The sequence below is a fragment of the Oratosquilla oratoria genome, chromosome 16 (assembly GCF_046742065.1).
Source record: "Oratosquilla oratoria isolate Oo_2021 chromosome 16, ASM4674206v1, whole genome shotgun sequence".
In the NCBI taxonomy this organism is placed as follows: domain Eukaryota; kingdom Metazoa; phylum Arthropoda; class Malacostraca; order Stomatopoda; family Squillidae; genus Oratosquilla; species Oratosquilla oratoria.
The window spans coordinates 59853890-59876897 of NC_134792.1; the positions used below are offsets into that span (position 1 = coordinate 59853890).

A 23008-nucleotide genomic window follows, 5' to 3' on the forward strand; every position below is an offset into this window, starting at 1 on the left:
AGACTTCGAATTCTTTTTAATATGTATTCTAATATTAGTAGCGACAGAAGGGGCAAACATATACTAATATAGCAAATAGATTAACTTATGTGTCTCACATGCACTTATGTATACATGTTGGTTTTTGAAATAGGGAATAATCCTAAATGTTTTAGAATATATTTCGTGGACTTAGAATAACAATCTATAGTAGCTAAAGACCCTACATTAATTTGGCTTATGTGATACTGGATTTCTGAACTGCACAGTAGAGGTGCATGTATACAGTTGGCGCGAACTACGGGCAAGCTTCTAGTGTTCAACTGTTTACATGTGAGGAGTTATGGCGTCTACGAAAGTGTGTCTCACTGATTTTTATAAATCACGCAAAAATGCAAGGGGAATATATCCCAATAAGGGAGGGAAACAGACTTCAGTGCATACAGGAGCTCCCGAGAAGATAAGCACCATTCAAGACAAGACAGATGCAGAAATAATTCCCGTTGAAATAAAGCAAGAAAAACGCCACCAAAAAGTCGAAGCTGGAAAACAAGTTCCTGTACAGATTACAACCAACAAACCTGTGTTAGTGCTAAAACCACAGGGAAGTAGAAATAAGAAAGGAGTACAACGAAGGACAAAGGAAAAGCCTGGTGGTCTAGTAGATAAGCCAAATGGAACGAAATTTAAGGGGAGTAACGTCTTAGAGGCCTGGGTACGCTCTGCTGGTACGAATCAGGTATGTTCATAATGTTGATCATAAATTGCCAATTTCTGTTCATATGCATCTTTCTCCCTATATTGTGTGTCGAAATGGCATCCAGGAATCCACCCAGAACCACTGGATCAGCTTGTAACTTGATAAATTTTACAGGATAGGTTACACTTTCAGGTACTCGTCACTCGTTAGTACAAATGAACGAGGGACGGATATTGATGGTATGATGGGAGGCTTGAATGTGTGTAAAGTGGGTGTGTTCTTTGACGTGTCCACTTTCTTTACAAGTACAGATTTATTTTTTATTTTTTAAATATATATATATTTTTTGTGAAATAAAAGAACCAATAGATAAGTACAGCCATGGCCCATGCAAGAACATCACAAAATCATGAGAATAAATTGGGGACACAAAATTCATTGATTTGAAAATAAGAAAATATGGATCACCATTATAAGAAAAGAAAAATATATGGTCAAAATATATCCATCCCTATACATATGAAGTAGAAGGTATCCCCCCTAATAAAATCATAATAATTATGAAATTATACAGGTGGATACTACGCAGAGACAAATTGAAGGCACTTCCACTGACGTACTTGTCTAGCTTGTAGCTTTAGATGGAACCATCACGGCCAGCCTAGGGACGTGCTGCTTCCACGTCTCTGCCTGATCTTGTAATGGAGCTGATCAATGATGCTGTTAGGTACAGCTCCCCTTGAAGTTAGACCATGTGATAAGTGGTTATTTTGTTTGCTCTACCAATAAATATGTAGCACTTAAAGTATTTATTTCCAAATTATGTTCTAATTAGTCTAAATATGGTTTTGGCCACAGATTTTTGCCAATAGCAGCAAGCAAATCTGAGTTAATATTTCAGTATTTGTATATATGCCATGCAATTTGAATCAATTTTTTTGGGGAGAAAAAATAGATTACAAGAATTGTGACTGAATGTGTGTCTGCTATTGTTATACATTATTTATTGTCCTTAAAATTGGTACAAAATCACATTACATACATACATATACCAAGGCTTTTTCCCCCTTACAAGGGAAGTAGCCAAAAAGGAAAAGGCATAAAATCATTCCCACCCATTCCATCCCTGAATACACTCCACACCCTTCCACCCTCCCTCTTATCTTGACGGGTCATCCCTGCACCTTGTCCACTGCCCTGGGTCAGAGCCAGTGTCGCAAGACACAGCACATCCACAGCAAGGCCTCTTCATTAAATCGGCGACCCTCCCTCTCCGTCCCCCCATGCATAAAAGGAGAAGACGGGGAGAAATCCCTTCGGGCTTCGTCAAATTTTGCTCACACATACTACCTCACCCCTCCATCCCCCTGCCCATTCCACCTCATGCATCACAACATCATCCGTATACAACGATTCTCCATTCACCCGTCTTCTGTCCTCTCTCGTCCTTCCTCAACAGACATGCCCCCTTCACCCCATCCATCCACCTCATCCTAGGACGTCCCCTCATGTTCACTCCCTCCACATCTGCCTTCCATACGTCTTTTACTAGTCTTTCTTCTCTCATTCTTTCCATGTGTCCAAACCATCCTCATACTCTTTCATCAACCCTATCTCCCAACTCCCTTTCCACCCCCGTTCTTCTCCTCACCACCTCATTTCTCACTCTATCTAGCCTAGTAACCCCCATCATACTTCTCAGACACCTCATCTCAAACACATTCAAACTCCTTCTCTCTTCCTCTCTTATGTTCCATGTTTCTGCCCCATACAGTGCCGTTGGCACAATCACTCCATACAGTCTCCTCTTAGCATCCATTCCCAAATGTCTATTCCTTATTACACTCTTCAATCCACCAAGGCATTTACTTGCTTCTCTCAATCTACATTCTACCTCCGCTTTCACTCCACCTTTTCCTGCCACATTTGCACCCAAGTATCTAAAACTATCCACTTCCTCCAGTCGCTCTCCCTTAATGCCCACTTCCAGACTACTGCCACTTTCACCCCTTGTACATCTCATCACCTTACTTTTACCCACATTTATCTTTAGCTTTCTTTTATCACATACTCTCCCAAACTCTGTCACCAACTTCCTCAGTCCCTTCTCCGATCCTGCCACAAGCGCAGTGTCGTCAGCTAACAACAGCTGGCTCACCTCCCACTTTCTCCATTTTCTTTAACCATCTCCAATCCCTGACCCACTACCCTTGCATTTACCTCTCACACTACCCCATCCATGTATAAGTTGAACAGCCAGGGCGACATAACGCATCCTTGACGAAGTCCCACCTTTACCTCGAACCACTCACTCTCTCCATTCCTAATCCTGACACAAGCTCTACTACTCTCATAAAAACTCTTGACAGCTCCTAGAAGCTTTCCTCCTATCCCATATATCTGCATAACCTCCCACAGTGCCTTTCTGTCTAACCTATCATAAGCCTTTTCCAGATCCATGAAAGCCCAAAAAACATCCTTCCCCTTTCCTATAGCTTTCTCACATATTTGTCTTACCACAAAGATCTGATCTACACAACCTCTACCCGTCCTAAATCCACACTGTTCCTCACCAATTACTCCCTCTGTTCCTCTCCTAATCCTCTCAATCAAGATCCTCCCATAAGCCTTCCCAACTACACTTAACAAGCTAATCCCTCTGAAACTACTACATTCACACTTGTCCCCTTTTCCCTTGTAAAGTGGAACTATACAGGCACTCCTCCAGTCCTCCGGCACTCTACCCTCTCTCCAGCAAACATTAAATAACCTCACCATCCAGTCCACCATCACTGTACCTCCTTTTTTTTTTTTTTTAGACATTCTGCATGGCATCCATCCAGACCAGGTGCCTTACCTGCTTTCATCATCTTAACAACTGCCTTCACTTCATCCTTCCTTATTTCTCCTCCATTTTCCTCACTCATCACTCTCATTTTCTTAGCTTTTCCCACTGCAACACATTACTTAAGTGATATACAATACAGCATGCTTGAATCATCACAAGATATAGATATTCAATTATCCAATAAATATATTTAGTTTCTTCACACTAGCTGCTGTTGGCAAATATCTCCAGCCCAAATTTAGATACACTAGGACATAATAATCTGTGAATAAATACTTATGATACATGATTGTTAGTAGAGGATCAACACTTACAAAATAATCACTTATTGTAGTGGAAGTGCCTCTGATATGTCTCCAAAATGTCGCTGAATGTCTCCACCTAGTAGCCACTAGTGATACATCACAACAAAGAGGTCAAGGTAAACTTACAAGAGCCAATACCATCTGACAACAGACTTAAACCTAACCTAACCACTCTCAAGTTCTTCAGACTGATTGAACCAAACTGAAATTAGCTAAGATAGTAGCCGACAAGTCTATTGTGTTGTTGGCAAACTAAACTTGAACATATTGCATGATCTGTTCATTTAAATGTGCTAAGTCTTTGTACAGGAATAAAATATAACACAGGGAATTGAAAACAATTGATTTTATTAGCAAGCCAGTAAGTTTTCAGCATTTTTGAGCCTGTTGTCAGCTGGTGATGGCTCTTGTTGTCTTTTACTATGATTGCAACAAAGTACTCCTCAGAAGTTCCAGGTTCTCAACCTTAGGAATTAGGGACATAAACAAAGAAATGTGCAAACTTAAAACAGATATTTTCTCTAATGAAGATGTACATACACCAAAGGCTTTTTCTCCTTTACAAGGGCGATAGCCAAAAAACAAAGGCATCAAATGCACTCCCACCCATTCCATCCCCACATATGCCTCTCCCATTCACCCACTTCCCTCTCTGTTATCTTGGCTACTCCTGGATGACTGGTCAACCCTGCATCTTGTCCACTGCCCTGGGTCAGAAGCAGTGCAGCAAGACACAGCACATCCATAGCAAGGCTGCTTCATTTAATGGGCAACACCCCACTCCAATCCCTCATGCAGAAAAAGAGAAGACAGAGAAATCCCTTCAGGTTGCATCAATTTATTATTCACACATATTCCCTCACCCCCCATCCCCCACCCACTCCCTTTCATGCATCACAGCATCATCCATACACAACCATTCTCCACTCACCCTGATCTTCTGTCCTTCCTCAACAGACATTCCCCTTCCCAATGCCCCTTTTACTCCATCCATCCATCTCATCCTTGGTCGCCCCCTCATGTTCACTCCTTCCACCTCTGCCTTCCACACCTCTTTTACTAACCTTTCTTTATTCATTCTTTCCATGTATCCAAATTATAACAATACTCTTTCATCAGCTCTATCTCCCAATACCCTTTACACCCCCGTTCTCCTCACCTCCTAATTTCTCACCCTATCAACCTAGTAACTTTATTATACTTCAGGCACCTCATCTCAAACACATTCAAACTCCTCTCTTATGATCCATGTAGAAAGAAGTATTAAAGAAATTGAAAAACTCGCATACTGGAGGCCAAGACAAGATTATCAAACTACCTAACATACCTGGGCCTAACTGCAGTACAGGCCCTTACACTTTTTAACATACATACACCAAAGTCTTTTTCACCCTTACATGGGAGGTAGCCTAACTTTTGGGTGCCCAATAAAATTTCAATGATCTAGAAAAAAAGCACATATAATTCCCATCTGTCACTTTTTTGTATCTTGGGAGCAGTTCATAAGAATTGCGAATCGGAGTGGGAAATAGTGAATTGGAACTGATTTATCATGAAATGGAAAATAATTTATTTTAATAGGAATGTTGTTTGATCATGTTTGTGCAAGACATGTCGGAATGAAAAAAAAAAATCATGAAATTGAGCATCAACTTTTATTCTGCTCTGCTTTTAAGTGATATAATGTCAAAATTATTTAATATTGTTTGATGTTTGTGCAAGCATTTCTGGGGGGGAACAATGTGTCATGATATTGAGCATTTACTTGTGTTTTGCTGTGCTTTTAAATGATATAATGTCAATAATTTAATAGGATTTTGCTCATTTTTGGGCAAAAAGCTATCCTGTTTCATGTCTTACTCCACAAAATGTCCTGATTCGCCTAAGGCTTTTTCAGTTTGTCGAAATGGGACCAATTTTCATCAATGTTTTCTATTTTCATTCTGAAGTGTCCTGCACAGAAAGAATCAAACAACACCTCTATTGATTAATTTTGACAATGTATAATTTAAAAGTGCAGTATAACAGAAGTAGATGTTCCTTTTCATGGCAAAATATTTCTGACTTGCTAATCCCCACTCCGGTTTGCCAAAACAAGTCTGATTTGCTATTCTTATGTACCCTCTTTTGAGGGATCTCTCCTCTAGGTCCATGTTCAGATGCACTTGTTGAAGTATTGGGTTTTTTGTTTAATTTAAAGCTGGATGAATATCCATGAAATGTCCAATAATGTGCACTATCTGAAAGTGTTGTTTTTCAAAGCAGTTCATGAACTCCATTTTTTTGGTCCTTCCTATCTGCAACCTCCCTTCAACTCCCTTTCAGTTCCCCTTTGTATTTACCAAATTGTAGTATAAAGGAAAGGAATATTGCTGGTTGGGTCCTATCTCTTACTCTTCAATTTTATCATACATAGCTTCATATTATGTACAGTTCCAACTTAATCTATATCCTTGATTTCCAATTATTGTGTGTGTGTGTGTTTACTTAATTGTAGTATACAGGAAAGGAGCAGTGCTGGTTGGGTCTCATCTCTTACTCATCAGTTATGTCATAGGTAGTCTTAAAAATTCATGTACAGTTCGAACTTGATCTATGTCCTTGATTTCCAATGATTGTGTGTGTGTGTGTGTGTGTGTGATTACCTAATTGTAGTATACAGGAAAGGAGCTATGCTCTTTGGGTCTTGTTTCCACTCTCTTCATTCCCCCCCCCCCTCAAACCTAGCCTCATATAGTTGTATTGTGTGGTTCATGATACCTGGCATTAGATTGTCTTCATTTTATGGGCCTGGGGTTGGGGGTTAAAGAATGGCACCCATGTAGTCCCTGTATGGTGAAAGAGGCTAACACTGGCAACTTCTAAAAAGGGGACTGGTAAACCATGGGTTGAGGATGGTAATCGTAGTCAACCTTTTTTTTTAATCCAGTGGTTAATTAGAATTATGTGGATATTTCAAGTAGAATGTAATGTTTCACTTCTTTGTAGTAGTAATCTAGGTAACTTAGCTTATAGGAACTGATGTTAAGGGCTCTTTCAAGTGAGTAAATTTCTTCATCTTACAAAACTGTTATGCCTAATTTTAGTACTATTAAAAAATAGGGACTTAGCTTTTCTCATGAAGATAATAATTATATACAGAGAAATGATGAATCATCAGAGAACACAAAAGATGTTGAGAGTGAGCCTGCACCAGTTGAACACCAGATACAGGCAGGAACACCAAAAAGGAAAAGGTTTGAGGAGATGACCCCGAGGAAGAAGAGCAAACTTGATGGAGGTCTTCATGAACAGGAGAAAACACCAGGGGAATCGGGAGACCAAATCATGACCAGTGGTGAAAGATCGGCTAAGAAGAAGCTCATTATGGAGCCAGATTTTCCTCAGAACTCTGGAACGGAAAAATCTCAGAATGAAGGAAAAGTAAGTAAATGCTGCCTAATTGTCGATGTGTGTATGTTATAGTAAAATTATTCACATACGATACTTATTATTTACATTTATTTTAAGGTCTGTTCATAGTTTAGGATGGAAAGGTAGGCATCCTGTATTTGTGAAAAGTTGTTTGAAATAGGTTTCTTTACGTGTTGATAAGATTGAATAAAACCAAAAATATCGATTAACAGAAGCAGCTGACTCCAGCTGAGATTAAGGAACGGCTTGGACGATGTGGACGGCTGGATGAGTTACGAGCCAAGTTGCTCAAGGTAAATCAGTGTGGGGAACGACTTCAGCAGTTCAGAAGCAATTTCATTGAGAACACTAGAGAAACATCAGCTTTGAATGCATCACCAAAGAAAGGAACTGTTCATCCACAACTAAAGAAGTTTTCATCATTGGATGTTGATGTTCCCATTAGGTAAAATTAAGCACAAGTTTTAGTGGCAAAATTTAATGCATACATTATTACCCATAGTCATTAATTGATTTATTATTTTTATGTTTATTTATTTATGCATTGATAGTGTTTAGATATTGTCACTGCTTCTGTAAAGGATGGTTAATTTTTTTCATTGGAATACATGAATGAATTGTATATATTTGCAGCCCAATCAAAAGTCCAATAAAGACACCAAGAAAAACTCCAAACAAAACACCATCTTTCAAGAAGTATCATCATTTAATAGAAAAACCATCAGGCACACTACTTCTGCCATACAAATACAAATTTATCAATGAAGTTTTCCGTGCTGTGGATACAGTGGCCTCCCTTATGCATAACCGCCATGAAGTGATTACCTATAGCAAACTAAAGCCTGCTGTACAGGAAATGATGAAAAGGTAGGTTTCAGGAATGCACTTTGCTGTACATGCTCTTGTGTCAGTTTAACTGATTGGGAACCAACATACCCACATCAACTGGTAAGGGTCCTAGGATTCTTCCATAGATCTCCGGGAAGAAAGTTTGGGCTGATGTCTGTGCTTTATTACTGTAGGCCTGTTTCTGTCACCATCTTGTAGTAAGAATAGGGGAACAGTTGCCATTTTTCAGCCTACTTTTTGTGAAAATAGTCAAAAGTTGGTAGATATCTTCCGGTCTCTCCAAGTGCCAAGTGTCTGTCCCACAGGGTTAAACCTCCAAATCGCTGTGATGATTTTGATAGGGCTTGCAGATGGGTGATAGGGAGACTATTTTCCTGTCCATCTCACAGGAGTGCCTCATATAGGTACCTGTAGCTGCCCCTATAGCAAATTATAAATTATGTGAAAGAGAAAACAAATGAGGTGGATGCATACCTTGGCTGGGGAAGAAGCCTTTTGCTATGTAGATGTGTCATATTAATTTGGTGTTTTATGTTGAGGTTAACATTAATGTCATTTTTTTTCCAGGGCCTTCTCTGAAAAGTATTTGGGTCAGATCAAGTCAGTATTTCCCATGGCATATATTTTCAAGCAAGAACGGAAGAAGAACCTTGGTGGACATGGTAAAGTGATGAGTTTCTTTGGTTGAAAATTTATATTGTCTTGATAACAAATCCCATGTCATATGTTCCTGGGCTTTTGAGTTTAATTCAACTGCCCATGCTTCAGTACCAAAAATTTTAACCTCAGGAGTAATTGCCCATCATCATATCTCCCTTCTACAAACCCCCCCACTTCCCTTGCAATATACAACAGTGTCCGCATAAGCTTTATGCAGACACTACTGTAATGACAACCCAATGCACCACTTGTGCAACATTCTCTTATGATGGGAGACTAATTTCCACTCTGTAGAAGATTACTGATTGTTTCTGCTTTCCGTTCTGTCTGCTGTCCTCTTCATATCTCTCCATTACCACCTGTAAAATACAACCTCTGACATTATATTATCCCCAAGAATAGAGGTGCAAGGTACTAGTGATGAATAACTGATATTCTTCCTCCCTACAACTTGTCCTGTCCTTCCCCATGATACCTTTCCTCTTATAACTTGCTCAACTTTTGTTCATAAAAATGTAGAACTGGTTGTAACCCGTCATTATTGTTACAGGGTCACGTCAAGAAGGGGAAGACCACCAACTTACAGTAGCTGTCAATATGAAATACAAGAAGAGTCCTGCTGGCTGTAACCTCATGGAAAAGTTGGATGATGGGTTCCTGGGTTCCTTGCCAAAATTTGAGGTAAATTATTTCTTCCTCTTATTTTTTCATCAGACAGTTGTTGACTAGTGGAGGGGCTGGAGTTTTTTTTGTCATTGAAAGTTGATGGAACACTTGTTGATACTTTTGTAGCTGAAATTTGTACATATTTTAGTATACTGTACCTTGAATTTTATTTCCAGTATCGCAAGATGGATTCAGTTGTAATTGTTGAAAGACGCAACATATTCCATAATGCCCTCATTGAAATTTTGAAGCAACATCACAAGGAATTCCTGGAGAGCCTTGATCCACCCATCATTGACAGCCTAGACAATATCAGACGTTGGCACCCAGATTTCCCTCTGGAGGATGTGCCAGATGTTGAGGTATCAGACTTGCCACAGCCTCCTAACATAGAAAAATTCAACACAGCAAGACTTGTCCTTGGTAAGATCTTGAGATGAACTAAATATAAAGTCAGGTATAAACATCAGGTGTGTTTAAATGAGATAAATGCTTTCCAGCTATCTATATGTAGAGTAAATGTCTTAATGCATTGCTCCAGATTGGAGCAGTGGATGGGGACAGGTCTGACCCTTTGTCCACAAAAGATTAAGAGGAAAGGGACAGCATATAGATGTGGGATGGGTAAAGGATGGGTTTATACTTTGGCTGAACCACCCATCTTTCCTTATAGATGAGAAATGCTGTTTTGGAATGTGCATGTATGAGAGTATGAAGATAATTGTAGTTTTGGAGTGCTTTACGTATTGGTAAGGCCAGTTGACAGGTGTTCAGAGTTCAAATATAGTTTGATTTTTTGTGAAGTACCTCCAGTTCCTTGAGTTGTAAGTTTAGTCCAAGATACGAGAAAATCGCTAGTGTACAGCAATGTCAATCAGATAATTTTTATGACCGTCGCGCAGAGGAACCTACTGCTCTGGTGCCAAGAGGTTCCATTGTCAGTTGCCCTGACACTGAGGCCTCTTGGCATCAGAGCAGTAGGTTTGAATACTTTGAGCAACGGTTGTAATGATGATGTCCATTGGGAAGACAAAGTTACATATACAGCACAGAAAGAGATGAGGAAATTATCGTGAATACTTTGGTTTCAGACAAAGCCAAAGATATGATTTCTGCTAACCCAAAGTTGGAGAGAGCTGTTAAGGAAGCAGCAGAAAAAAGTATGCCAAAAACACAAGAAGAGGAAGTTGCAGTGACAGCACCCCCTAACTTGAACACAGCCCTTAAGGGAGTTTCCCTGTCTTTACTGGAGAAGGTGAGATATTTGTGTCTGTTAGTAGTTAAGAGTTTGTTATAGGTATCCCATTGAAGACTGTTGACAAAAGTTGACACAGCTGTGCTGCTCATGGGATAATTTCAGAGGGTGCCTTTTGGGCCTTATCTAGAGATTGGGTGTTTATGAACTAATAGTACATACACACATATACCAAATGTTCTTTCCCTGTAACAAGGAAGATAGTCAAAAAACAAAGGCATAAAATCCACTCGCACATAATCCACTCCCATTCACCCCCCTCCTCCCTCTTGTCTTGGCACATCCTGGATGACAAGTCATCCCTGCATCTCGCCCACTGCCGTGGGTCAGAAGCAGTGTCGCAAGACACAGCACACTTGGTGGATAAGTGATGTAATTCAAGGTTCCATAGTTACATACATACATGCATATACCAAAGGCTTTTTCCCCCCAACAAGGAAGGTAGCTAAAAATCAAAGGCATATAAACCATTCCCACCCATTCCATCCCTAATACACTCCACTCCCCTCCACCCTCTACCCTCCTTCTTATTTTAGCACCTCCTGGATGATGGGTCATCTTTGCATCTTGTCCACTGCCCTAATTCAGAGGCAGTGTCGCAAGACACAGCACATCCACGGCAAGGCTGCTTCATTAAATCGGCGACCCCCTCTCTCCGTCTCCTCTTGCAGAAAAAGAGAAGACAGGGAGAAATCCCTTGGGCTGTGTCAAATTTTTCTCACACATAATAACTCACCCCCATCCCCCCCACCCATTCCACCTCATGCATCACAACATCATCCATATACAACCATTGGATGATGTGATGTTAAAGCAGAAATATTCCTCCCCTTGTCTAGCTGTTTTTCTTCCTCTCTCTCCGTCTCCTCTCCAGGAAATGGTGTCATAAAAAATTCTAATGTTCCTTACAATACTACTTCACGTGCTCCTGTGATGGTTGTGGTTTGGGGAAATATTACCATTACTATAGTTCGATGTTTGTCATATAATTCTACTAAGTGGGAAGCCATGCTTTGAACCAACCACTTATAATGGTGAATTAACCATTAATATATATGATAATGAAAAGATGTAGTCGATCATGATATATTTTTGTTCGTGCAGATTCGTGCCCGTGAGGCAGCAAAGGCCACCAGAGAGATGACTCGCAGTAACACAGAAACACGGGAAATAGAAATACTCTCAAGACTCCCCGAGATTGCTCGTATAATACGTAACATTTTTGTGACTGAGAAGAAAGCTGCCCTGCCTTGGGAAATGGTTGCTGCCAAAATCAGCTCTAGCTCTTCCTCCATGCTAGCTCCGAGTAAGTATTGGGCAGTACTGTTTTGTTATTGCATTGTCAATAATGTTACTTGGTATCCATCCATATACAAAGAAAGAGAAAGAATCCGTTTATATTCCATCCATCCATATACCAAGGGCTCTTTCCCCCTTACAAGGGAGATGGCCGAAGTCAAAAGGCATATACCCACTCCCACCCATTTCATCCACACCCATTCCTCTCCTATCCACTACTCTTTCCTCCCTCTCATCTTGGCTCCTCATGAAGCCACTTCATTTAATCAGCAACCCCTCCCCTCTCCATTCCCTAGTGCAGAAAGAGAGAACATACATATACCAAAGGCTTTATTCCCCTTACAAGGGAGGTAGCAAAAAAACAGTCATTAAAGCAGCTCCCACCCATTCCATCCCCACATACTTCACTCCCACCCACCCCCATTACTCCCTCCCTCTTATTTTGGCTCCTCCTGGATGACTGGTCATCCCTGCATCTTGCCCACTGCCCTGGGTCAGAGGCAGTGTTGCAAGACACAACACATCCACAGCAAGGTTGTTTCATTAAATTGACAACACTCCTTCACTGTCCCCTCATGCAGAAAAAGAGAAGACGAGGAGAAATCCCATCAGGCTGCATCAAAATCATTCACACATAACAACTCCGCAACCCCTTCCATGCATCAGAACATTATCCATATACAACCATTCTCCACTCACCCCAATCTTCTGTCTTCCCCTCTTCCCTCTACGACAGACATCCCCCACTTTCTCAATACCCCTTTTACCCCCATCCATCCATTTCATCCTTGGCTGCCCCCTGCTGTTCACTCCACCCATCTCCATCTCTGCTTTCCACACTTCTTTTATTAATTTTTCTTCACTTTTTTTTTTGTGTGTGTGTGTGTGTGTGTGTGTGATGTCTGTCCGTCCTATTCTTTCATTAACTCTATCTCCCAAATCCTTTTCCACCCCAGCTCTCCTCCTCACCTTCTCATTTCTCACTGTCCAGCTTAGTAACCCCTACCGTACTTCTCAGACATTTCAACTAAACTCTTCCTCTCTTATGTTCCACCATGTTTCTACCCATTATAGTGCTGCCAATACAATCACCCATTCATACAACCTCCTCTTAGCATCCCAAATGTCATTACACTTTTTAATCACGCAAGGCATTAGCGTGCTTATCTCAATCTGCATTCTACATCCATTTCCACTCATCCCTTTCCCACCACACCCGCCCCCAAATATCTAAAGATATTCACTTCCACCCGTTTATCTCACTTAATACTCGCTTCCAATTTGCCGCCATCCTCTCCTGTTGAACATCTCATCACCTTACTTGTACCTACATTTACCTTCAAATTCCTTCTCTTGCACACCTTCCTAAACTCTGTTACTAACTTTACCCTCGGGTCCAGCTACAAGCACATTGTCATCATCAAGCAAGAACTAGCTTATCTCCAATTTTTCTCCATTTTCTTTAACCACCTCCAATCCCCTGCCCATTACCCGTGCATTTAACTCTCACCACCCTATCCATTTACACATTGAACAGCCATGGTGACATGACACATTTCTGGCGAAGTCCCACTCTTTCCATTTTTAACATGGGCTCTACTATATATATAATACACACACACACACCAAGGGCTTTTTCCCCCTTACAAGGGAGGTAGCCAGAGTCAAAGGCATAAATCCACTCCCATTCAGCACCCCTCCCTCTTTCCTTGGCTCCTCCTGGATGATGGGTCATCGCTGCATCTTGCCCGCTGCCCTGGGTCAGAAGCAATGTAGCAAGACACAGCTGTACTACTTCAGGCTCAACTACTCTCATAAAAACTCTTGACTGCTCTTAACATCTTTCCTCCTATCCCTTATATCTGCAAAATCTCTCACAATGCCTTCCTGTCTATCTTGTCATAAGCCTTATCCAAGTCCATAAAGGTCCAAAAGCCATTCTTACCCTTTGCTAAAGCTTTCTCACTCATCTTTTAGAAACCTCACCCGGAGCAAAGTTATCACCCCCTCCCCCTCCATCACCACTTACCCCCACCATCTGTCACTGTCTATTTATTGGCTTGCAAAATAAATAAACTGATTTTGTCACCTTTGTGGACAGCAAGTCCAGGCTAGAATTGAAGCCAATTACTTTCTATATTCCTCTCCTGATCCTTTCCAAGTCTTACCAACTACACTCACCAAACTGATCCCTTGAAACTACCACACACATATTTGCCACCTCTTCCCTTGTAAAACAGAACTATAGAGGCTATCCTCTAGTCTTCCAGCACTCTACCCTCTTTTTGACAAATGTTAAACAACCTCACCAGCCAGTCCAACAATAGTGTGCCTCCCTTTTTTGGACATCCCACATGACACCCACTAACCCAGGTGCCTTGCCTGGTTTCATCATTTTAATAACTTTCATTTCATCTTTTCTTGTTTCTCCCCCATTTTCCTCATCCATCTCTATCTTAGCACCTGCCACTGCAACCACCTTTCCTTCTCTGCCCATCTTCTTATCGTTGTCTTTTCCATTATCATCTCTCCATCTGCACATTTTACCTTTTCTTCTCTTCTTGATTCACCTCCCCTTTCTCTCTCAATTTCCTTCCAGAACATCTTTTATACATGTAAATATAATATTTATTGACTTGTTTATTTTCTTGTTTATTTCCAGGTGAGGTTGATAAACACCTGCACATGCTGATCAAAGAGGTGCCAGGCTGGTGCACACAGCACAAAGTTCGTGCAGGCCTCTTTCTGAAGATAGATAAGACTCAAGAACTTAGTTCTGTCATTACAAAGTTAGAATCTATTATCAGAGAAAGAAGGTGAATTTTTTTGGCAAGTGGAGACCAGTCAAATGGGCCATATGTTCATAGCAGCAGTTGGTGTGATGTAATTATTGTTATGGCCAGTTACAGAGGTGTGAATTCCAAAGTTACCCTCTGTATAATCCATGTTTCACAATGATACATGTATTAGAATTTATTCTCATGAAATGATTTTATTTTTGTACAGTGGTTTTTGAGAAAACACAAGTGAAGTTTTTAAGTTTGGAGGATTGGATTAGGGTACTCAATTACAAATTAGTTTTATCTTAAGCCATACTATAGATGTATTGCTTTATGAACTGATTTAATTGTATACTGAAAAATAATTCAGAGACTTTTTAAAGTAGATTATTTTATTGTACTGTGATACTGTGTAGTAGTTTTCAGAAGGGTTAAAGAACAAACTTGAAATTGTAATTTCTAGATAAAATAAATTAGTAATTATTTATGGTTAATAATTACTTTTAATTGATTGTAATGAAACCTGTAAGAAGAGAGTACACATGTTGGAAAAGTATAGGATAACATCCTGGCCATGAGTGAGACTGACTTCTTGTTGGTTGTCGCTCAGAAGGATGAAGATATCTTCTGGAGTATGTTATTGTTGTTGTTGTCGTTCCCTAGACTGTCTGTCCGAGCAGTCCCGTCTCCCCAAGGAATGCCACAGCCAAAACTGGGTTTTCCCACAAATCCTTTATAGAGTGTATGTTGTGTTGTTTGCATGCATGATTGTGTATAATGCAGTCTTCCATTATGTGTTGTATGGTATGGGGTGAAGTGTTACATCCTGGGCAGCTGTTCACAATGCGGTCATCCAGCCTCTTCTGGTCCTGGAGCCGCAGCGTCTATGTCGTGGGGACCCCCCCAACCCCAAGAGTTGGGGGCCAAACGGCAGCACTCAGCCCTGGCCACCGGCTCTACGCAGGTGGCACCAATCCCCAAGAGGAGCTACGACTGCCTTGGGGAGTACCACAATCCTTTTTCTGGAGTATGTTGCTGGACTCGGCTGAAGAGAACGAGACTGATCTGTGATGAGGAAGAGAATCCTGCTTCTAGTAATGGGTCTAGAATGATCCTAAGCTTGGGGGGTCGGAATTATTCAAACAACACTGGATGACAAAGATTTTACATACTTGTACCAAGTGCTTTTTTAAGAGGGGGAGTGAGTATGTGGGGATGGAATGGGTGGTAGTGGATTTTATGCCGGGTCATCCCTGCATCTCACCCATTGCCCTGGGCCAGAAGTAATACAGCAAGGGCACTTCATTTAATCAGCGACCCCCATCTCTCCTTTCCCCTGTGCAGAAAAAGAAGAATGGGAAAAATCCTTTTAGGCTGTCACAATATCATTCACAAATAACTCCTTAACCCCCCCATCCCCCACCCACTCCCATGCATTGCAGCATTATCTATATGCAACTATTCTCCACTCACCACTATTGTCTGTCTTCTTTCCTCAACAGACATCCCCTTCTTTCTCAACACCCATTTTACCACATCCATCTATCTCATCCTCGGTTGCCCTCTCCTGTTCACTCCATCCACATCAGCCTTCCACACTTACTAATACTCCTTCACTCATTCTTTTCATGTGTCCAAACCATCCCAATACTCTTTCATCAACCCTATCTCCCAACACCTTTTCCACCCCTGCTCTCCTCACTTTGTTTCTCACTCTATCCAGCCTAGTTTTCCCCACCACACTTCTCAGCCATTTCATCTCGCATATAATCTCTTCCTCTTTTATGTTCCACGTTTCTACCCCATACAGTGCCCTTGGCACAATCACCCTTTCAACCTATCTCTTAGCATCCATTCCCAAATGTCTATTTCTCATTACACTTTTTAATCCTCCAAGGCAATTACTTGTTTCTTTCAATCTACATTCTACCTCCACCTCCACTCTTCCCTTTCCCACCACATGCACCCCCGAAGTATCTAAGGCTATTCACTTCCAGCATCCCTTATTACTCACTTCCAACTTGCTGCCATCCTCTCCCCTTGTACATCTCATTACCTGACCTTTGCCCACATTTAACATCAACTTTTTTCTTTCACACACCTTCCCGAACTCCACTACTTTAATCCCACCTCTGATCCTGCTATAAATGTAGTGTCAACAGCAAGCAAGAACTGGCTTATCTTCCATTTTTCTCCATTTTCTGTAACTATCCCCAATCCCCTGCCCATTTCCCTTGCATTTACCTCCCACACCCAATCCATGTACATATCGAACTGCTATAGAGACATGACACACCTCTGATGAAGTCCCATCTCTACCTCAATCCACCCACTTTCCATTTCTAATTCTAACACAAGCTCTACTACTCTTGTAAAGACTTGACTGCCCATAACAGCTTTCCTCCTATCCCATATATCTGCAAAACCTCCCACAGTGCCTTCCTGTATACCCTGTCATAAACCTTTTCCAAATCCATAAAGGCCCAAGGCTAAAGCTTTCTCACATATCTGTCTTATCACAAAAGTCTGATCCATGCAACCCGTACATTTCCCAAACCCACACTGTTCCTCATCAATTACTTCCTCAGTTCATCTCCCAATCCTCTCAGAACCCTCCCATAAGCCTTCCCAAATACACACTACAAACTGATCCTTTGAAACTACTGCACTCGCATTTGTCTCTTTTTCCCTTGTAAAGCAAAAGTCTGGCACTCTACCCTCTTTTTGACAAACATTAAACAACCTCACCAGCCAGTCCATCATCACTGTGCTTCCCTTCTGTAGACACTTTGCATGACACCCATCTAACCCAAGTACCTTGCCTGCTATCATCATTTTAATAACTGCTTTCACCCCCCCCCCTTTTTTCCATTTTCCTCATCCATCACTCATTTTTTTTAGTGCTTCCCACTGTAACCACCTTTCCCTCCCTCCCTCTTCCATATTTAGCAACTCCCTAAAATACTCTCCCCATCTTCCTCTTACTGCTACCTCTTCCATTATCATCTCACCATCTGCACCTTTTACCTTCTCTACTTTATTCACTTCCCCTTCCTCTCTTATTTTCCTTCCAAAACATCTTTTTAATACTTTCAAAAAATTATCAATCTCTTCCCTCATTTTACATCTCTCCTTTTAGCCATCCTGTATTTTGTTTTACTTCTCTTCTTTGTATCTATATTTCTTTCATCCTATTCTGCAACCAATACGTGAATGCTAGTTTTTTCTCTTCTACAACCTTCTTTGCTTCATCATCCTACCACTCGCTAACCTTTCTTCTATTTCATCCCATCCTTGTTGTTCCACACACCATCTTTTCATGCCTTGTGACTCTCTCTTGAAACATCCCCATTCCTCCACTCCTAGTTCTACTCAATCCTTCACTCCCATTCATCTCTCAGTTTCCTGTACTCCTTTTCCTTCTCATTTAAGCAGTTTACTCTAAACACCTCCCTACCTTCTGTCCTTTTCCTCTTTCTCCACCTATCCTCCACTCTCAACTTACCTTCCACCAAAAATATATATATATTCCCCCACTCTCTCCCCTTGGAACATGTGCATTCAAAAACTCCTACTCTTCTCCTGGGTACCGCAACAAAGTCCATTGAAGCCCTATCTACCACCCTTCCATCCACCACCCTTTCCCATGTGTGTTTATGCTTGACTTCCTAAACACTGTGTTAGCTATCATAACTCTAAGCACATCAAATTTTTCCTGGCACTCCACACTTACCAACCACTCTGTCTATTGGTTCATCTACCATTGCATTGAGGTTTTCCAATAGCACTACATTTCTCTTAAAAGCCTCACTATCAGGCCCATATGCACATACAAAGACCCACATCTCTCCAGTTTCACCTTCATCCACATTAGCCTTGAAGAAACCTTCCATTCCACCACACGCTTACCTATCTCTTCACTCACTAGTATAGCCACTCTCCCTTGTCCTCTCTTCACTCCTGGCACCCTTGCCACTCCATTCCCAAACTCAGTCACCCCTCCCATTCAACTTAGTTTCACTCAGTGCCAACACATTCATCTTTTCACAAACATACTGCTTATCTCCTCACTTACTTTACAAAAGGATTACAAAGGCGGAGCATGCCAAGAGGAGACCTTTTGGTCCATATCTAGGTTGGATGCGGAAAAAAAAATATATAATAATGTAAATAACAAATAAAATACATAAATATGTACATAGGTATAGTTAAATAATAAACAAACAGGTAAATAGTAAATAATAAATTGACACACCTAATTATAAATGAGAATCAGACAAATGATAACAGAACAAAAAAATAATATAAAATAAATTATAATCATTACAGAATCTTGCTTAGGTGTTTATCTAAATGATTTTTAAAGCTTCAAACTGAACTACATTGCACTACCTGTACAGAAAGTTTATTCCGTTCATTAACTACATGGTTGGCGAAGTTGTTTCTACCCACTTCCAAATTTAATCTATTTCCAGACAATTTGAGACCATTGTTTCTTGTCTGATTCTCATTCAATGTGAAAATTTTGTCACTTTTGATGTCAATTCCCTTTAGAATTTGAAAGACCTGTATCAAGTACATCTGAGTCTACGCTTTTTTAGGGAAAACATCTGTACCACACCCACATATATATAAAGACTCTAACCTCAGGGTTTTGAATGGAAAATTCCTCCCAGACCTTTGTATGCCTTAACTTTTTTTTTTTTTTTTTTAGGAATGTACCCTTTAATGCTACAAAGAGTAGGATGCATAGTACTATCCTCTGTCCCATTTTAGTAACCTTTTATGGCTAAATGGGAACACTTGGTGGCAGTATTCTTTCTTACCTACCACGGTTTGGCAAAATTGGAAATGGATATTCAGAGAAGTGGGGGTGGGGGACAGCATAACAGAGGGACAGGTACAGTATTATAAAGTAGCATCATTTCTCTGAGTTGGTATTTCCTCTAAAACACAAAATTATGTGTGGTTCTGGTCCATAGGGGCACCTCGTATAGACCCTAAAGTATTGGCTGCATTCTACTGAGCAGATTTTACCTCCCAATAACATGCAGCCAATGATGCAGAACAACAGTATGGGGGAAGGCATAGAATCAATCAAAAAAAATTTCAAGAAAGAACTTCTTTAGAGTGGGTGAAGCCGACTGGAGGCATGGGTGACTTGACTCCTATGCCCAGATGGATCAAAGCATCACTGGTATCAAGGCTTTTGGTCATAGTGACACAACACCCCCTGGACTTCATGTCACAAATGATGTCAGATATCTAGTCACAAGTGAGAATGGCCCAAATGTCATCCAAACAAAATTGTATTACTGTGACATAAATGGAGGTGAGACAAGGTAATATATTTCTTCCGATGATGCAAGATACACTGTCATTTATTGGAAAAAAGCTTACAGTGAACTTAAATTCTTCAAGTAGAGGGTGGATTGGATGCAGGACTGTTGAGCACCAAAAAGCAATAGATCACGAAAGGCCGGTGGTTACCTTTTGATGGGACTAAGAAGTAAAAGTTCAATGGCAGCCTACACAAGTGAGCAACCCATCCAAGTACAACATTCCGACAACATACTATTGCTACAGTATACAAACAGTATATATTAGTGATGAATTATGTGAGCCCCACATGGGCCCCTAATTTCATTAAGACACACACAACACCCTATAGACTATACAGAACTAAGCCTTAAAGACAAGGCTACACAAATATAAAGCCTACAGACCATCAACACTATGAAACAAAGTCCTCAAAGTCAAGAATCATCTTGACATAAGAGGCACTCAAACACTTGCTACAACCTCCACAAACATCTGCGTAGAGCTGATGGCCAGGGGTGGTTGCTGCTGATTGGCCCCCAACTCTTGGGGTTGGGGGGTGGTCCCACGAAAGCCCTAAAAACAATTACAGGCTGCACAAATACAACACCTACAGACCATTTACACCATGAAACAAAAGTCCTCAAAGTCAAGGACCACCTCGACATGAGAGGCACACAAACACTTGCTGCAGCCACCACAAACACATCACACCCGCTACACTACATAGCAGAACACCCACACACACCAAGAAACATTAAAACTACACCCAAAGACCTTTATTACTCACAGATACTCTCTTCTCTTCCTCCACAACCACCAAATACCAGCCTCCGGAAACATATTCATAATCATATCACTCACCGCTCCATTAACACACTGAAAGACAACACACTGCTGCATGCCAGACCCCCTGATATCCACCCTTCTGAATCCTCTCTCCCACGAAAGGACAGAGTCCACTTGGCCAGACTGCGATGCGGTCACCACCCAGCGCTTCTAAGCTACCAGAAGAGGCTGGACGACCGTGTTGTGAACAGCTGCCCAGGATGTAACACTTCACCCCATACCATACAACACATAATGGAAGACTGCATTATACACAATCATGCACGCAAACAACACAACATACACTCTATAAAGGATTTGTGGGAAAACCCAGTTTCGGCTGTGGCCTTCCTTGGGGAGATGGGACTGCTCGGACAGACAGTCTAGGGAACAACAACAACAACAACCTCCACAAACAATCCACACACTACAATATATAGCAGAACACCTATACATCCCAAGAAACATCAAAACAACACCCAAGTACCTATATCACACACAAATACTCTTCACTTCCTCCATAATCAATAGATACCTACTTTCAGAAGCATGTCCATAATCATATTGATCCCCGCTCCATCAAAAAACTGAAAGACAACTCATTACTGCATGCCAGACCCCTGACATCCCTCAGAATCTTCTCTCCCCTGAAAAGACAGTCCACTGGCCAGGCTGCGGTGTGGCCACCATCCAATTGGCCTTTCTAAGTTACCAGAAAAGGCTGGATGATTGCATCTCAGATAACCGTCCAAGATGTAACACTTCACCCTATTGTACATAATCATGTATGGCAATAACACAATATATACTCTATAAGGGATTTGTGGGAAAATCCTGTTTCAGCCATGGGACTGCTAGGCCAGCCAGTCTAGGGAGGAGACTTGCCAAGATGCCTAAAACATTTCTCCCTAAACCTACCCTGACAGGGAAGCTACCCTCAGCAAAATCACTCAAATATAGTATGTACAATAACAAAAATAATTATTATCTATATATATATCAAAATAATGACCAAACAATAACAACAGGGAGGGAGCAACAGCCTTTCCTAAACCAAAGACATTTTGTTGTATTTTGTCCATACTCCACAATACTTCCCTTTGCATAGAGGGAAGAGCCTCCTTCCTCTCAAATTAAAGAAAAGTCTACAATAGTAGCACCAGAACAATTGACTGCTTCCCCTATAAAGGACAACTGTTTTTGTCAATGATATCAACAATGCAAATGTCAATGACTGCAACCCTAACTACATTAATTAGAGGACTGTACAAAAAATCACCAAAGCAGGTGGAGGGAAGATAATCTTAAAGTTTACTATACAAATAGTAGGAGCATAATTAACAAAATTGATTTGCTGCGAGGTAAAGCATGCGTAGAAAATTTCGATATTATAGCCATTACTGAATCCTGGATCAACATGGCTGATAAACATTTCCTTCCGGAAATCAAAATAGAAGGATATAAGTTTTTTCATAAGGATAGGGTCAGCAGAAATGGGGGAGGTGTAGTACTTTTCGTTAAAAATACATTAAACTGTATTATCAACAATTCGATTAAGGAAGAGGACTGTACGGAATCTATTTGGGTAGAGATTATAGGCAAGAATAAGAAAGTTATTATTGGCGTCTTGTATAGACCTCCTAACCTTAGCATTGAGCAGACTGATTCCCTAATTCATGAAATTCACAGAGCGTCCCAGTACAAAAACGTAATCATGGGAGATTTTAACTATAGAAACATTGACTGGGAAACTTTAATAGGAGATCATGAAGTGAAGAAATTCCTAGTTGTGGTGCAGGATAATTTCCTAAAACAAATGATTACCGATCCTACGAGTGGACAAAATACCCTGGACTTAATTCTAACAAATAATGAGCACCAAATTAGCAGCGTAATAGTGGGCGATAGTCTAGGCTTTAGCGATCATCAAGAAATAAGATTTAATATTATTTGGGAAAAAATAAAAAGTACAAATAACGTTCAAGTACCAGACTTCAGGAAAGCAAACTTTGACAATATAAAAACCTATTTAAGATTGAATACGAAAAACAATCCGGACGTTTCAAACATTCTTGATTCTCGTTGCGGGGCTGATAGTCAGAAGTG

The 23008-nt window shown here is 40.8% G+C and overlaps 1 protein-coding gene across 1 annotated transcript; it reads left to right on the forward strand.

Annotated features, from left to right (window-relative positions):
* Window positions 1-249: 249 nt before the first annotated feature.
* Window positions 250-15252, forward strand: dup (chromatin licensing and DNA replication factor double parked). The gene is made up of 10 exons (XM_076199948.1): window positions 250-718; window positions 6974-7255; window positions 7459-7691; window positions 7880-8113; window positions 8663-8757; window positions 9306-9436; window positions 9598-9844; window positions 10513-10676; window positions 11781-11982; window positions 14638-15252. The coding sequence occupies exons 1-10, from the start codon at window positions 323-325 to the stop codon at window positions 14793-14795; spliced, it is 2142 nt and encodes a 713-aa protein (XP_076056063.1). The 5' UTR covers window positions 250-322; the 3' UTR covers window positions 14796-15252.
* Window positions 15253-23008: the final 7756 nt, after the last annotated feature.

Bases quoted from the DNA above. Each gene is read 5' to 3' on its own strand.
- dup (XM_076199948.1), top strand. From the start codon at position 323: ATGGCGTCTACGAAAGTGTGTCTCACTGATTTTTATAAATCACGCAAA. The intron at 7,692-7,879 runs GTAAAATTAAGC...ATATATTTGCAG, and splicing joins GATGTTGATGTTCCCATTAG to CCCAATCAAAAGTCCAATAA. The intron at 8,758-9,305 runs GTAAAGTGATGA...TTATTGTTACAG, and splicing joins GAAGAACCTTGGTGGACATG to GGTCACGTCAAGAAGGGGAA.